Genomic DNA, 16,874 nt, shown 5'->3' with positions numbered 1-16,874 from the left:
GGGAACTGCTAAGGCATTCTTTCCCCAGCACTACTGAAACTCAGTCCACAAGTTCAAGGCTGTGGGAAGAAGAAGAGGGAGATGAGTTCATTCATCCCTTTCCCTTCCACAGAAAACCACAGTGAAAAATACAACCAGAACAGCCCAAAGGAGATGTCTCAGATGTCCCTTGTCATCAAGGGAGGTCATGTGTCAGAGGGTGCCTGGCAGTGGAGCCCAGGGCAGTGCAGGGACTGCAGTGACAAATGGCAAGTGCATTTCTGGCTGGTTTGGGCCAGGGGCCCAGGCAGTGACACAGTGGCCCCTCAGCAGCCACGTGATGCCCACGTGCCATTTACAGCTGACCTGCTCCTCAAATGATTCCCTGTGGCTGATAAAAGGTGCAGATGCTGGAAGGTAAAATGTTGATGCAGCATTTGTGAGGCTCGTCCCACAAGGATGAGAGGTACCAAAGGTGATTCACCAGGAATCAAGATGCAAGCAGCAGGCTTTACATCACAGCTTGTCAACGCAGATTTTAAAATAATAACATTGATCACTCATTTGATAGGCACACCACATTGAAAACCACATGGAAACATCCATCAAGTAACTCAAGTAAATGTGGGCAGAACTGTCAGCATGAAAAATTATGCTAAAGAGGCAGAGCAAGAGAGGAACAAAAATCAAAATCAAGAGCAGGTGCCAGTTGTAGACAGAAATTCCTCTCTATATAGATTTAGTCACTTTTTTTTTTCCAGCTCTCTCAAGTTTGCTCTTTGAAATGACTGAAAAAGTTGTCAAATGAGAAAAAAAAAAACCAAACAGTACATGCTCAGGCTTTGTGGTTTCTACAGAGATCAAGGAGGGTGAGGTGCCAGCAGAACATGATGATGAAACACCTCTGACTCACTCTGTGCAGGAGCTGTGATTATGCCTGGGAGGAAGGTGAGGGTGAGCTGTGGGACAAACATGGAACTCAAATGTCTTTATAGGGTGAACTTGCCAGTTCAAAGAAAAAATAGGTTCTGAAATCCCCCCAGTCTTGTTGGAAACAATATAAAGTTTAAATTTTTTATATAACTTCAGTCAGGGGTTTTTGTTCACCTCTGCCCTGGGGGAAAGGAATTGAAGTTTCTTTTCACAGGACTGTATCACCACTTGAGGCCTGATGAGTTTAACACCTCAACAGACTGGGGTTAGCACAGGAGATATAAAAAAAGGTAACAACCATTAATGAACATCAACTCCAGACAGCACCCCTGGTATGGTTGGAGACACCTGGTCTCAGAAAAGATCAATAAGAGAACAAAAAATGAGAACCTAATTAATATTGAAGGCAAAGGGATCAATAACCAATAGGAAACCAAATACTAAACACTGCAGAATTTGGGACCAATGAACATTGAACCAATTGATTTCTCTGGGTTTTGATTGTATAAGTAAATGAAAAAATCTAGTTAACGTCATGTGTGATGGCATGATTTCCTCTACACAACCCGGGCAATGTGTGAATTAAATTATTTCTGTTGCACATCCTGGCCAGAAATAAAGTGATGCCTTGATTCTCTAACACTGAAAAATGTTGTTGAAGAATTTTTGTTTTTCCCTCACTTTCACTGAAAGTCTGACAACAGGCTGGACTGTCTTGGAGTGAGACTTTGTGCTCTGAACCTCAGCAGACATCTGATCCATGTGAGGAAGAGTCTGGGGATAGACTGGGGATTTTAGGCAAAACCTAGTCCCCTTCAAGGCAGAGACAGCTTTGCTCTAGTTCATAAAATCCTGCACAGATGGGAAAGTTTGCAAGAAGGAGGCTTAATGCTGTTGGTTTCAGGGCAAAGGTAGACACTGCCATGGAAGGAAGAAGAGCTAAAAAAATAGAGCAGCTGTGAAACAGTGCTAATTAAGAAATACCAAAACAAAGTGCCACCTTGCTGTTTTTCTACACATCTGAGCACCTTGTAAACAGGAAGGGGTTAAGCCATCCAGTGTGCCTGCAAAGGTCTTTTCTCTTATCCACCACAGTATTGACAGAAATAAACAAAAAAAAATCCACAAATTAAAAAAAAAAAGAAAAAGAAAAAAAAAAATTAAAAACCCAAGTCCCACAATGCCAAGATGATCTTGTACAATCAGAACTGAGGTCTTTCTTCAATGACTTGTCTGATGTCACACAGCAAGTGTGGGACAGACACAGGATCCTGTGCCATGTCCTGCCTCTTGGGCTGGATTTCTTCATCTCAAGAGCACTTTTCCCTACCCACCACTCATCCTCATGAAATTACACCAAATTCCCTGGAATATGAAGATGCCAATTGGAGTGAAAGCACAGCTCTTACCACCTGGCCAGCTGCTGAATTTGCTCCCCAGTTCTGCTGTAGGACACATAATCAAGGCTGGATGTTAATGGGCAATTACCAAACTCCCTCTGGAGTCTCCCTTTGTGTCCTTGAGGGCTCCACTGGTTTAGGGCAGGAACATCATCAGTGCAGAGCAGCCCAGGCAGTCACTCACCTTTCACTGAGAGCTGATAAACCATTTTATCCCCTTCACAGACACACTCGTAGGCTCCAGCGTCCTCCTCAGCAGTGCTGCGGATTTTCAGGATGTGCCTCTTCCCCACAGTTTGGAACTCATATTTTTCACTGGCCTTGAGCTCCTTCCCATCTTTCATCCACTTCACAGTGGCCTCTGTGTCTGAAAGCTCAGCCTGGAGTTTGGCTTCCTCCCGCAGCCGAGCTGAGACTTTTTCTACGTCTTTGGTCTTGTTGGTGAATCTCACTGCAGCTCCTGCCAGGACAAGAGGCTTTGTTATTTTGAGTTATATCATGATAATTTATCCCTGATACAGGTGTGCTGTAGACTGTTAGATCTCTGAAGGTGTTTTATCATGTTCCTGCCCTCACACTGTGTTGGAACCCTGGTCACTGAGAATTCCAGACTTTCTGTGCTGCCAGGCACTGACCCCCAAGAGAACACTGCATTGACCTGGGGCCATGGAGAAGCTTCCAAAACGGAATGACAGAACTGGGATTGTGGGTGTGGAGTTGGAATAGAAGTGGCTGATATCACAGGGTGGGAAACTTAGAGTTTAAGCTTTTAGAATATAGTAATATACATAAAGCAAGATGGATGTTTTGGGGCAATGGGTGGTCCTTCTTCTTCACATTCTTCTCCATGGGTTTGGGTGGTTTTGTGTAATTGGATAAAAAAGTCCCCATTGTGGCCACAGGTGGTTGGTTATTGGGTTAAAAGTAAAAATAATTTAGGTGTCATTCCTTAATTGGAGAGTTTATCCTACAAAGGCTTTGTAGAGAGAGAGAGATGGGGCTCCATTTTTAGCTTGTTAGAGAAAAGTACTGTAGAATTCACAGTTTGTGAGACTAACAACACTCATGTCAATACTGTGCATTCTTTCCCAATTCAGAAAACTTGATCTGTTTTTATTGCCACAGTCACTAAGAGAAAAAAAATTAACACTTTTTTCCTACTGATAAATAATACTCTAAACATGCTTCTGCAGAGATCTTCTTCCAAGCCAAACACATCCTTCCAGAATAAATGATTCATTATGAATTCATTATGTTTTGCCTTGCAATGTGGTAGGTACAGCTGTTACAGTCATTTCATAGAGGAAACCTTGATATTAAATCAAGTTCCAGCATACTAATTTTATGTCCCACACATCATGGACTAAAAAACCTACAAGAAAAGCTTTTTTAGAAATTAATGCTCTTTTACTTTTGAAAGATTATTACAGTCAAAGAGACTGGTAAAAGCTAGAGCTGAAATTACAACTTTAAGGTGAATTAGTGGCAGATTCGGTGACAGAATCCACTGACAGATGTTTGTGAATGACATAAATTTGACAGAAATTTGTAAGATGATGTGAAGCAATCTAGTTCAGATACCACTAGCTGGCCAGATCAACTCACTCCAAGCTGTGAGGTCATTACAGGACACACATTAATCACAGGACACAATTTCAGGTGCTTCCCACAGACCAAGGAAAGCCTCCAGCTCCAGTTTTAATCCTCAATTCCCAACAACCACCCCCTGACTGGGAGAAGGATGGACAGCAATGACAATAAATACCTCTCACTCTCATCTTGGTGCTGGTCTCAACATCATTGGCAACAAATTTCACTTCTGCCCCGTCGTCTTTCCTGGTGACATTTTTTATGAGCAGGGTGTGAGTGGTTTTGGTTCTGTTGATGATGTAGGTCTCACTTTCCTGTAAGACTTTGCCATTCAGGTACCAGGTGCCAGAACATGTCTTGGTCAGATCAACAGTGAACAGGGCATCCCCTCCAGGTGCAACTTCAGCTGTTGTCAGGGGGTTCTTCACAGCCAGGACGGGTTCTAGGGAAGAACAACACACACCTCTGAGAACAGCACTGTCATGGAGAATAACTCCTCTAAGGAACCAAATTGTCAGGGTAAACAAGACATGAGAATTAATTAAGGCAGCTTTATAGAATTCTCATGCACTGAAGGAAAGGCATGGTTGGTCTACAGGATTTGTTTCCTTCTGCTGCAGGTAACTGACCTCTGGAGTCCTGTTTTTACAGGTCTAGAAAAACAGGTGTATTTTATTGTTTGGGGTTTTTTTTATCCCTAAAATGTATAAAGGCATAGGCCAGAAACCCCTAAGTCCCCTACAAGTGTGCTGTTTATTGAATAGTCAATATTATTATTAGATTTCAGAAGGAGGGACCTCTAGATATCCCTACGAGTCAGTTCTAGATCTTCTAGGACAATACAGGCATCTTCAGACAGTGAAGGACAAGGATGACACAATCACAAGACACACTGTGATCAAAGTTTCTGTGGGTCTTCAATATCTGTACAGATATTTTCTAGTTGCAGTGATTCAAAGGAAGAAGAAATCCCATTGCACCCAATGGTTCTATGGGCACACTGGCACCCTAAAAATAAACCAAAACCCCTGGATTTCTCCTAGAAACTTTTAGATTAAAGACAGACTGGATAGAACTTGGTTTTCATGATGGTATGATCACCCATAAATATTCTCAGGTGCAACAGAGTTGTCTCATGTCTATATAGTGAAAATTGCACTTACGGCCATCTCAAGTTTTATTTTTATTGCAGGTGCAGAAGAAGCATTTATGGGTTTAAGGTCCATATCAGGGAGCCCTGCCTCCCCCACAGCCTGATGTGGGATATTGGAACATGAACACGCCCAGAGCTCCACCACAAAAACCCAACCACCCTCACTGGGGTGGGTTTGGACCTTTTCCTTCCTCCCTTTGGCAAAGGTCAGTGGTTGGCACGAAGCAGGAGAACCAGCAGGGAAGACAAAGAGGATTTGCTGGGCTATTTCTCCATCCTCAAAGTCACAGGAAACGTTTTCAAAGCACCCACATTCCCAACCACCCCGTTTTGTGCCGGTTTCGTGCTCACCGAGGTGCAAGCTCCCAGGGAATTCCAGGAAGGGGCTCTGCCCGTAGGCATTGACAGCAGACACTCTGAACTGGTAGTCAGCCTCTTCTGCCAGGTTGCTCACTGTGAGCTCGGGGCTGGGGACGTGGGACTCGTGGCACCTCACCCAGGTGAAGCCGGTGAGTTTCTTGCGCTCCACGATGTAGCCGTCGACTGGAACGGGCCGCTCCATCCTCGGAGGGGACCACGCCAGTGTCACTGAGGTTTCTGTTTTATTTTTCACCACAGGGTCAGCTGGGGGTTGGGTGGGAGGTTTTTTGGGAGCTGCGCAAGGGAAGGAAACAAAACAAAACAGAGCAGTAAGTTACATCAGAGGGGAAAAGCCAAAATAGTTACGCTGGGCTAAAAACTCATCTTGTTTAATAAACCTCCATAAAACATTAGTGTGAGACGGAAAAGCAAGACAATGGATGGAAGATGCTTTGAGGCTGTTTTAAACAAAAAATCACAGAATCATTGTCGTTCCAGACCAAGTTCAAACTTTGATGTCCACTACTTGTGTTGCACAGCTAAACATATGTGATTTCTACACAATATTAAACTGTCATCACAATCAGAGAGTCTTCAACATTTTGTAGGCTTAAATCTTCAGTGCTGGATACAGACGCACATTTCTGCCCTTCACAGCTCCTGGGCAAAGCAGACTAACACTCAGCTTCTTATTTTCACTCAGAAGATGGGTAAAACCATCAGCAAAGGTTGTTCAAGTCTTTTAAGAGTCATGGAGAGCCTGGCTTGTTATACAGGCTTATATCTGGGTATTTTTTTTAATCTGGGTATCTGTCCTGCTCCTGAATTTTATGTTACCCCCACTCAGAAGCTGTAACTTTGTCTCCCAAGAGTGACATCATTTGGGATCTTTATTTTAGCAATTTACACAGAACCAGCTTCTGGGACTGGGGAATTTACTTCAAAAAGAAATGACAAAGATGTGTCCCCACCATGAGAACCTACTATTGAAGAGATGTGGCTATTTTATAGTACCTGAGGCTATAAATGTATTCCTACATGTATTTGCATAATGAATATTTATTTTGACCCTTTTATTCCTCTTGAATCCTTTAGAGAAGGCTCAAGTCTCATCAGGATTATTCACTATGTGCTGCCACTTATATGGTCAGGAGGAATTACCTGATGTGCTCTAGTTACACCTCTAGTGGCATGGCCCAGGATTAATTTCATTTAATTTTGGCTGTCTGAAAGGTGTCTGGGTTAAGTCAGTCAACCAGACTCCAGCTGTGATCCCATGAACAGCACACTCAGCAGCAATTAATCCAGCTTAAATAAGGTGTGGGAAGTGGGTGAAACAATCACACAGTAGCCATACTCAAGAATTCCTGACTGTAGATGGAGTCTGTTGATGAGCCTAAACTAAAAACTGAGCTCTGGGTCAACTGATCTCCTTCCTGCCTCAGTTTCCCCATCTTTAAAATGGGCATGGTAACAATGCAAAGTGACAAATAATACACAAACATTGCCTGTACATTATAAAAGGTATCAGAACAGCCACCACCAATCTCACCCAGCTAATTGAAAAAGATGTGGACATAGCACACAGGATTCTCCAGGCAGTAAATCTGATATGCACAAAGTGTAAAAATAGGAAATCTCAAGGCGATACGCTTTTCCTTCCTTACAGAAATAGACACAGGAGTGGTTTGGGGTGCACAGTTACCAGCCTGTCAGTAGCTGCTGGTCACAGATAGATGTCAAAGGTCCCAGTAGGGTAACATTAAGCTGAATGCTAAGCCCTGGAATGGGATCTCTTGACCTTGCCATCAGAAATGGTAATGCAATGTTTTCTTCAGCAATACCTGTGGGAAGGTAGCTCCTTATAATCTCTATTCCATGAATCAAACCTTTCTTCATAATTTAAACAGCAGTGGCTGAAATCAAACTGAACTTTATTGTTCCCATTGCATAGGTGCTTGTTTGGATGTTACAGCTTTACAAATACCATAGAAACTGCCAGAAAGCCGGATGTGACACTTTCCTCATTTTCTCCTCATTTTAGTTCAGTGGCTTCAGAATGCCCAAACCAGATTTATATAACACAGCAGTTACATATCTGTTAAATAAAAGATTCCTTTTTGTCACTGACTGATTGCAATGGTGAGAGAAAAAAAGAATTAATCTTCCTAAATTGTGACTGGAGTGGCTGATTTGTTCATATATGATCCAGAACTGCAACAGAGCCAGAAATCATATGTATTGATGTCTTAAATAAAGCAGGCTTTGCCTGGGAAATGCAGTGTCATTAAAATAATACCAAATACAATTAGGCAACTTCACCAAAATTTCATTTCAGGGCCAGTCTTGACAATGTTGCACCTGCTGCTACTGCTCTGTCAAGTAAGATAAGTTTGTGTCATGTTTTTTCCCCAACACTGCTCTTACCCAGAGAAACCATGGATGTTCCACCCCTGGAAGTGTTCAAGGCCAGGCTGGACAAGGCCCTGACAATCTTGGTCTGATGGAAAGTGTCCCTGTCCAAGGCGTGGGGTGGAATGAGGCGATCCCATCCAACCCAATCCATTCCATGACCCTACAGATATTCTGTTTGGATCCCTCCAAACACCTCACAACCCTCACAGGTTGGCTTTTTGTGGCAGGCATCAAACCTTCAGCTGGTTTTGGACACCAAAATTATCACGGCGGCACTCAAAACAACAACGGTGCCATGGGAAGACACAACACTAAGGCCAAATAAAAGAGAATCTTACTAGTCACAGTGAACGGGGTGCAAGTCCTGTTTGGATCCCTCCAAACACCTCACAACCCTCACAGGTTGGCTTTTTGTGGCAGGCATCAAACCTTCAGCTGGTTTTGGACACCAAAATTATCATGGTGGCACTCAAAACAACAACAGTGCCATGGGAAGACAACACCAAGGCCAAATAAAAGAGAAGCTTACTGGTCACAGTGAACTGGGTGGAAGTCCTGCTTTCATCAGCCAGGAAGGCAATCTCTCCAGCATCTTCCACCTTGCACTCCCGGATGGTCATGGTGTGCTGCTTGCCAGAGCGCGTGATGGAGATGCGGTCGCTGGGTTTCACTTCCTCTCTGTTCTTCAGCCACCTGACGTTCTGGCAGTCGTTGTCCAGCTCCACGCAGAAGGTGGCCGTGTCATTGATGAAGACAGCAGTTTTACGTGGGAGTTTTTTAATGATGTTCCCTTCAGATAACAAAATAATCGTAATCAGTAAATGGCAGATATTAAATGCTTTGGACTGTTCAGACTGAAACAGGACTAGCCCACACCCAATCAAAATGTTATAGATACCATGCAGACACCCAAAATTAAATTTCAAGGCTCTGAGTCACACAGAGCAGATGACTTCAAGGACTCATTTTGGCCTTCAAAGAGAGAAAAGCAAATCTTTTTTGAACTGCAGTCACCGGCTTTCTTGTCTACCAAGCAAAGCCAGATGCTGGGTAAACACAAAATATACACAGCCTTGCAAGAGAAGAGATTTGACAGCTTTCATTTTCCACATATGCTGGGAACTGAAATTAAAATTATGCTGAAGTAGGTCAGTCTTAAGCCAGACAGGTCTCTCCTCTACCTTTAGGATTTTACCTCCATCAAAGTAAATCACATAACCAACATGGCAGACACAGAAGTTGTCTAAATTAGTGAGAAAGACACTGAAAATTTCAGGTTTCCTCTTAGTGCCAGACCAGAAATTCACATTGAATGAATTTATGTCCTTTCCAAGTGACTGTGAATATCATCACTTACTAGGACAACCTCAAAGATAAAAGATGTGAATATTCACAGAAAAGATTGGCCAAACCATAAGGACACCACCCCAAAAGACCAACGGCGACTGGCTCCAGCTCCAGGACAGTCCCTGAGGGGTGAAAGAGGCTTTGCCCAGGCAGATCACCCAGAGCTGTTCAATGAACAGCAATGCTGAACTCCCTCATAAAACAACAGATCAGGCACAGGTTTTACCACAAGATTCAAGACTTGATTCTCTGCTTATCCTCCCTTTACCTCTCTGCCCTCAGCACTGTCCTCATCCCACAGCAATTTACCTCTGGCCAAGCCCTCACATTGTCCCAATCCCACCTTGCTCCCTCCAATTCCCTCCCAGGGCAGGCACAAGGCTCCCCAGGAAAGCTCTGCCTCCTTTCCCTCCAGAAAGCTCCACCTGGCTCAGTCACTCTCTTTTGGATGGAACATACCATTATAGCACAAACAAGTGAAAAAATACCAGCTGTCCTACTGGGAGCAAACACACAGATATGGGCTGGTCCAGACCTAACAGAAGGTGCAACAAAAAGATGTCAGCCTGAACCTTTCCAAGTCTCTGGACTAAATTTTCCCTTCTGCATTCACTTCTGTGCACTCCCAGCTCTTTACTGGTGGTACAAAAAGGAATTTGAGGATGCACATCACCCAGCTGTCATGTAGCAATTTATGTATGAAGAACTCCTCCTGGTTTCACTGGGAGTATACTCAGGCTTCAAATGAGTCAGGACAAGATTAATCCTGTAGTTGTGGCAGCCTCCACTGCCTGCAGCTCTGGGGTTTGTGTCTACTCACTGACAGACACCCTCACCATACCCAACTACACCTCCAGTCTGAACCACCAGACTCAGGACACTTGGGCATGGCCATCCACACTTTGTCCTTTCCTTGTCCCCTTCCCAAACTCCAGAGAACAGCTCCAGCTCCCAGGGATCTGGAGCTGTGTTCTCCAATCTAAACCATCCTGGTGTTGACTGCAGCCTGCACCACACATCTGGCCACAGCTGCAAAACTCCTTTTCCACTGTGGTCAGCACCAATTCTGGACAAGAATCACAATTCTGTTCACTGGGCACCAGACAAGATGGTGTGACAGTGCCAGGGGACACATGTGATGCTTGGGGTCATGTTAAGGTGATGCCTTAGGATGCAGCTTTTTTGTTTTTCAGACCCTGTACTGCTTTAGGGTATAACTCGAAAACTCCACAGCCTCTCAGCTGCTGTTCTCCTGTTTTATTCAGATAAAACAATTTCTCTCTGGGCCTGAAACTCAGGGGCACCTGACTGTCTTGGGTCCTGAGAGATGTGAACAGCAGTGAATTCCCCTCAAGCTGCACCAAGGGAAATATAGGTTGAACATCAGGAAAAAGTTTTTTTACAGAAAGAGTGATAAAGTTCTGGAATGGCTGCCCGGGGAAGTGGTGCAGTCCCCATCCCTGGGTGTGTTTAACAAAGCCTGGATGTGGCACTGGGTGCCAGGGCTGAGTTGAGCTGCTGGGGCTGGGTTGGACTCTATCTTGAAGGTCTCTTCCAACCTGGTCATTCTGGGAATTCTGTGAATTTTGAGAATTGTGGGAAGAAAAATTGGAGTAAATTACTTCATTACCTGAAGCTGTAATTGGAGGATTAACCCCTGGTATGTAAATGGACCAAACTTATAGCTGCACGAAAAACTTATGTCCATCATCCATCCTGGGTGTAGCCCCTCTCAGAGGTTTCTGACTGCCCAAGGTGAACCTATTGAAGGCCTTTAATAAATATCCACTTTTCTTCTTTTAATCTTGTCTAGTCTCTGTTTTGGGTAGCCACTCCAAGGCATCAAAGAGCAGTCTACAGGGCCAGGCCACAGCTGGAGGAAGCTTCTTTCAGCATAGGTTCCCACTGGGTGACATCTTGTGCAACACAGCCTGTCCCTGCTGTGTGCCCCTGTGTCCAGAGACACCCTGGCAGGAGCCCCAGGGACCCACTGACCACATTTTCACGCTACAAGGGACCCTGCTTCTCTTCAGTGCCCACTTGGACATGGCAAATCCTTCTCACAAGGCCAAACCTGGAGTCTCACGTGTGAATCCCACACTTTTGGCCAATCTGAGATACCAAGAGCTGTACCAATAGCAATGTGCCCCCTGTTGACAGAGTGACAAAAATGTCCTTTGTCCCCTTAAAAAGGAAATAAGCCCAGAAGTTTCTCTCCTCAGTTAGGTGAGAAGACATCTCATAGGACCTAGGGGACTTCACTTCAAACTTAAGGATAGACAATTGTACAGGAGCCAAAAAGTCCCACCTAGGCAATTTACTAGAAAAAGAATAGAACAAAGAAACAAATCGCTTTTGTGGGGTGTTTTACCAGGGGCAAGGACCTCCTGCCCTGGCTCGATTTTTCTCTGCAAAGAGTTTTGTTATTTTACCTTTTATTAAAACATTTTTGTTTCCAACACTACCACAGAAGTCATCTGTAGCCATGATATTTTATGAAAAATCCTTTGCTAAGACTTTTTTCCTATTCTAGCTGAGAAGCCTCAGAAAAGACATGTAGACAATTAACTGTCTGATGGCTTTGGAATGTGGAATTGTTTACTGACAGGTGCATCTGTGATTTGTCAATGTGAGTTGTTTCTACTTAATAACCAATCAAAGATGCAGCTGTGTCAGACTCTGAGTCACGAGTTTTCTTATCAATCCTCTCCTATCCTTTCTAGCCTTCTGATGGATCCTCTCTCTATTATTTTAGTATAGTTTTAGTGTATCATTTTAATATAATATATATCATAATATAATAAATCAGCCTTCTGAAACATGGAGTCAAGATTCTCCTCTCTTCCCTCGCCCTGGCACCCTCGAACACCACCACAGTCATCCTGCTCATTTTATGCCTTCTAAGGTAGCTGAGCTATCTTGGGTGTGATATAGACCTCCAAGAACCTATGAGACCTGGCTCGAGGAGAGCCATATCTCTCTTACCTTGGACAGAGAGCTCTGCAATGGTCCTGCTCCCTTCCTTCATCTCACAGATGTAAACGGCGTCATCATCCGTGGTGACGTTCTGGACGGTGAGCCGGCGGTAGGTGCCCTCCTCCTCGATGTTGTACTTCTTGCTCTGCTGCAGCTTGGTCTCCTCCTTGAACCACGCTGTCTCTGTCCCAGCAACGGGCACTTCGCACTGGAAGGTGGCAGATTCCTTCTCCCTCACTTCAAGATCCTTCAGTTTCGCCTTGAAGGGTATGGTGGGTTCTGAAGAGGGTAAAAAGAGGAGGGAGAAATAAGAATTTATGATGAGAGTAGGTTTAGATGGGAATTTAGGAAGAATTCTTCTCTGTGAGGGTGGTGAGGCCCTAACACTCGTTGCCCAGAGGAGCTGTGACTGCCCCATCCCTAGAAGTGGTCAAGGCCAGGTTAGAGTAAAAGGCCTTAAAAGGAATCCTTCTGGAATTGGTTTAATAACAGACAAGCTGGTCTTGGGACAGAGCACAGGGCAGAAATTCCAAGTGAGAATGAGCAGGTGAGCTGGTGCAAGAACCAATGTTTTAAGGGTCTTACAGCAGACATCAGCTCAGCAGAGCGACCTGAAAGGGCACAGAGAGCTGTGAGGTGGCTTTGCACAGTCAGATGTGCACAAAGGAGGAGTTTTCTGTTCTCCCCACCAGCCCCAAAGGCTCTGTATCAGCTTTTGCCAACAACAATAAAATAGAGAATGAGCCCCAGTCTCCCAACTGCTTCAGCCCTCCTCCAGCACTGGGGCTGCAGTGCTCTGGCTGAGGGCCAAACCCAAGCACAGATCAAACCCACAAAACAGCTGCATGACAGTGAGGGAAGTCATTTTATCAGCTGAACAATGTCAAATTCCAGCGACAGCCGCGCTGTGACATCACCCTGATACCCCAGCCCTAAAGTGGGCAAAGAAGAGCTGGACTGAAGAGGACAGACAGCAGTCAGGACCATGGGACTGGTGCCACAGTTGTGTCACACCCTTGGATTAGCCAGTGCTGAAACATTGCTCATGCTTCATGAGAGATCATGCCTGGATATGTACCTTCACCTCCCAGTAATAGCTGTGCCAGCTCCCAGCTGTTTTTTGTGACTCCATCCCACCTCACCACCCTCACAGTAAAGAATTTCCTCCTAATATCTGATATAAAGCTCCCTTCTTTCAGTTTAAATAAGGTACCAGACTCTAAAGGCTTGACAGGACACCTGGAGGGAGCAATGCTATGGACTACCTTTGCCATCCTGAGGGTAAAACCTGACTGAGAACCCACACAATATGTCCAGGAACAGGAAGGTGACAGCAACCATGTCAACTTGGATTTTTCTTTTTTTTAGTAGTATGCCTAAATACAACTCATTTTAAGGCAAGTCAAAGTCTTGCCTTGAAAAGCCTTCAGCTATGGTTACACAGATAACCATGTATATGGTTACACAGATCTGCTCTGCCCACACTCCAGATGGTGATTAGCCTTTTGTTTCCTGATTTTTTTTCAGGGTTAAATAAGATATTTTGATAAAATTCTTTATTCTGAGGGTAGAGATGCCCTGGCACAGGGTGGCCAGAGAAGCTGTGGCTGCCCCTAGATCCCTGGAAGTGCCCAAGGCCAGGCTGGACAGGGCTTGGAGCAGCCTGGGACAGTGGAAGTTGTCCATGGCAGGGGTTGGAAGGAGATAAGGTTTAAGGTCTCTTCCAAGCCAAACCATTCTGGGATTCTGTGAGGCCAAGCAAGCTTTGATCAGAAGGGTGCAGCCCTCTGGCAGGAGGGAGGCTGGAGCTGCCACAGGGAACACACAGAGCTGCACAAGGGCCAAAAAGAAACACAAGCTGCACCTGAGAGGCACACAAGTGTATTCCCATACTTGGAGCAGCTGGCCATATCATTAACCCCTCTCCCTTTACAGTCACTAAGCAGTACCTAAAGTGTAAAAAAAAAAAAACATTAAAAAGCTATTCCAGGAATAAGCTCTTAAAGGTTCAAGCAGAGCAGGGTTGGTTGACTCTCAGGAGCGGTTTGCAGTAACAGCACTGCTCTCCCAGCCAGGGAAAGGCAGTGCAAGGGTATCTTTGGCAGCTTGGGGTCACAGATAACCTCTGAAAACAACTCTGCTTTCGTCCTGCTGACATGTGCACACACGTCTTATCTCCCTCTGAATGGAGCTTCGCAGCAACAGCAGCTGATAAACTGAACTGAAGCCCGGGATGAACCCAGCCCAGGGCTTCTGGAGATGTCAGAGTGGTTCCAAAACCCACCAGCCTCCTCATCCTCCTCCTGAGCATACCTCCATGCTCTTTACAAGGACTAGAATGTGTCTGGTCAGGCAGAGAGGGTAGATTTGGGTCAGGGGACTACAGAAGGACCAGAGGTCTCCTGAGGCATCCCAAATCATCTGGCCCATAACCAGCACCACACCCAGGGCAGAGAGGTGCAAATAAGACAGAAAATATGACAGCTGCCAAAACCTGCCCACTGGGGAAAATGTGAGAGCCACAGCAGAGCAAAACACTGGGGGAGCACAGAGCAAGAACAATTCAAGAAATAAGCTGGAAAATGCAAGAACTTTCATCAGAGACTCATTTTACTGCTTATCCTGAGGAGATATTTCTCCAGTCTGCCAGAGGTTTTTTTGTTTGGTCCATAGCAAGCAAACTGGCAATGAGAGGATGTTATTTTTTAAAAAGCAAGTCCTGCTAACACATATTTTGCTAAGAACAGGTGCAGCCTGCAAAGAAGCCCAATGTTTTCTTAACCTTATCAAGGCACATCTGCCCTCTGAACCTCATTCTTTCACTTGCCTACAATTCATCTTTCTTATTGCTGGAATTCTCACATTTATTATTCCAGAGGCAAGTTTTCCCTCTGCCTAATGAAAAAGATCCAGGAAAGGTAAGAATATGGAAAACCCTCCCAGTAAGAGCTGGCTAAATGTGGATTGACAAACTTCCACCATCTTCAGCCTTTGATCTTCCTAGTTACTGTGCTTTCCAAATTTCCTTTCTACCTCCTCATTTCTCAAGTTGCAATTCTCTTTCAGATCTCCAACGTGACTGTCATCACAGTGACCCTCCAAAATCCCATCTGATTATAGGGAGAATAAGGTGGCCTCAGCACCAGGGTGTTTTTCCCACCTCCATCCTGTTTGGCTTGCAACCTTTAACCTTCTCATCCAGTATCTGGTTACTTTATTCAGGGACTCCACTGAACATGGCTTGGCCCAGGGTGGAGACCTGAATTCTGTTCTCACCAACTTTACACATGGCCTAGGGAAATCTCCAAAGCCTTCAGTAAACCCAAGCTGGTTATTTATGTTCCTCCCATCCTCCCCACTCCTTGATTTGTTAAAGGTTTCTTCCTGGGCACAATTTCCCCAATTCCTTTTACAGCTCACATCTCAGATTGTGATATTATCTCTGTTCCAGACACATTTCTGAATCTAATCAAGCTTCAGTTTTCCTTATTTAGGAGAGTGATTTTCTGCCCTGTAGCCTTTCTTTGTTTAAGTCTGATTCACTAAATCTCATTTAAGAACAGCTCAAAAATTTTTTTTTTTTCCTCCAGCTCAGTGATCTTTAAGGCACAGGCTCAGCAAAGTGTTCACAAATGTTGGGTTCCTGTGTCCTTAGGTCCCTAGGATATAGATTGACAGAATATAGGAGGCTTTCTATGGATGTCCCATCCCTGGAAGTGTTCAAGGCCAGTTTGAACAGGGCCCTGAGCAACCTGACCCAGTGAGTGGCATCCCTGCCCATAGCAGGGGGTTGGAACCAGATGCCCTTTGAGGGCCCTCCCAGCACAAACCATTCTGATCCTGTGATTCTAGGGGTGGCTGCTTGGAGAATTCAACCATTCCTACATGGCTGAACAAAGAGAAGTTTGCATGGCAAGATGATCCCCCTCCCTAAGCCTGATAGTAGATGAACCAATGGCATCACCAGTGACACAAACAACAGAATTAAAAGCTTTTTTCATCTGCTGCATCATTCTGACCTGTCTTGGGAGGCCTGAGAAGAACTTCTGGTGACACAAAGGAGAGTCATTTATCAGGGCCTAATTATAACCAGCACACGTAGATTTTCCATGGCAGCCTTGGCCTGGCCAGGGAGCCAAACGTGGTACAGCATAAAAAATAAACAATCCATAAACATTTCCACTTCAGCCTCCTGACTCACAGGCAGCCCTGGACACCAGACACAGATCAATAACCCTTTCCTATGGTGTTTGCTCCCAGACTGGCTGCTTCCCTTACTTTCCCCACCTCCTTTGGGACAGGTTGCAGCCATGAGAGCAATAGGAGAAGCACAGGCAGAGCAGGGGGGTTTTTGCAAGGTGTTGGGCAGGGAAATGAGCTTGACCCCTCCTCAAAGTGATCCCCCACCCAAGGGCCAGGATTGATCTTCACCTCTGAGTCCCAGCTCATGAGGTAATCACAGCTTTATGGAACAGGACAAATGTCCTTCCCCACGCCACTCAGCACCTCGGAGGGTCAGCAAGGGGTGCGACAAGTGCCAGTGAGTTCCATGGATCAGGTGTCCCTGATGGGCACAGGGACCGAGCCACTTTCCAAAAAAGGGAAAACAGAAAACCAAATAACACCTGAGAGCCTTAAAGATGAGTATAAAACACTGATAATTCCTACTTAATCATATTTCTAATTTACTTTGCTGCCAGTGAAAAATCATCAGTTTTACC

General features: G+C 44.9%; 1 protein-coding gene across 1 annotated transcript in view; it reads right to left on the bottom strand.

Annotated features, from left to right (window-relative positions):
* OBSCN (obscurin, cytoskeletal calmodulin and titin-interacting RhoGEF) overlaps nt 1-16,874 on the bottom strand; it is a 198,831-nt gene that overhangs the window by 152,819 nt on the left and 29,138 nt on the right. Inside the window, exons 3-7 of the mRNA XM_064416433.1 lie at nt 12,163-12,432; nt 8,360-8,620; nt 5,407-5,709; nt 4,078-4,344; nt 2,497-2,772 (exon numbers count right to left, since the gene is read on the bottom strand). Coding sequence (XP_064272503.1) covers nt 2,497-2,772; nt 4,078-4,344; nt 5,407-5,709; nt 8,360-8,620; nt 12,163-12,432 — 1,377 coding nt within the window. The remainder of the gene's footprint in view (nt 1-2,496; nt 2,773-4,077; nt 4,345-5,406; nt 5,710-8,359; nt 8,621-12,162; nt 12,433-16,874) is intronic.

Source organism: Passer domesticus, chromosome 1 (assembly GCF_036417665.1).
Source record: "Passer domesticus isolate bPasDom1 chromosome 1, bPasDom1.hap1, whole genome shotgun sequence".
Lineage (NCBI taxonomy): Eukaryota > Metazoa > Chordata > Aves > Passeriformes > Passeridae > Passer > Passer domesticus.
The sequence above is the reverse complement of the archived record's forward strand: the minus strand, read 5'-3'. Positions and strand labels throughout refer to the sequence as shown.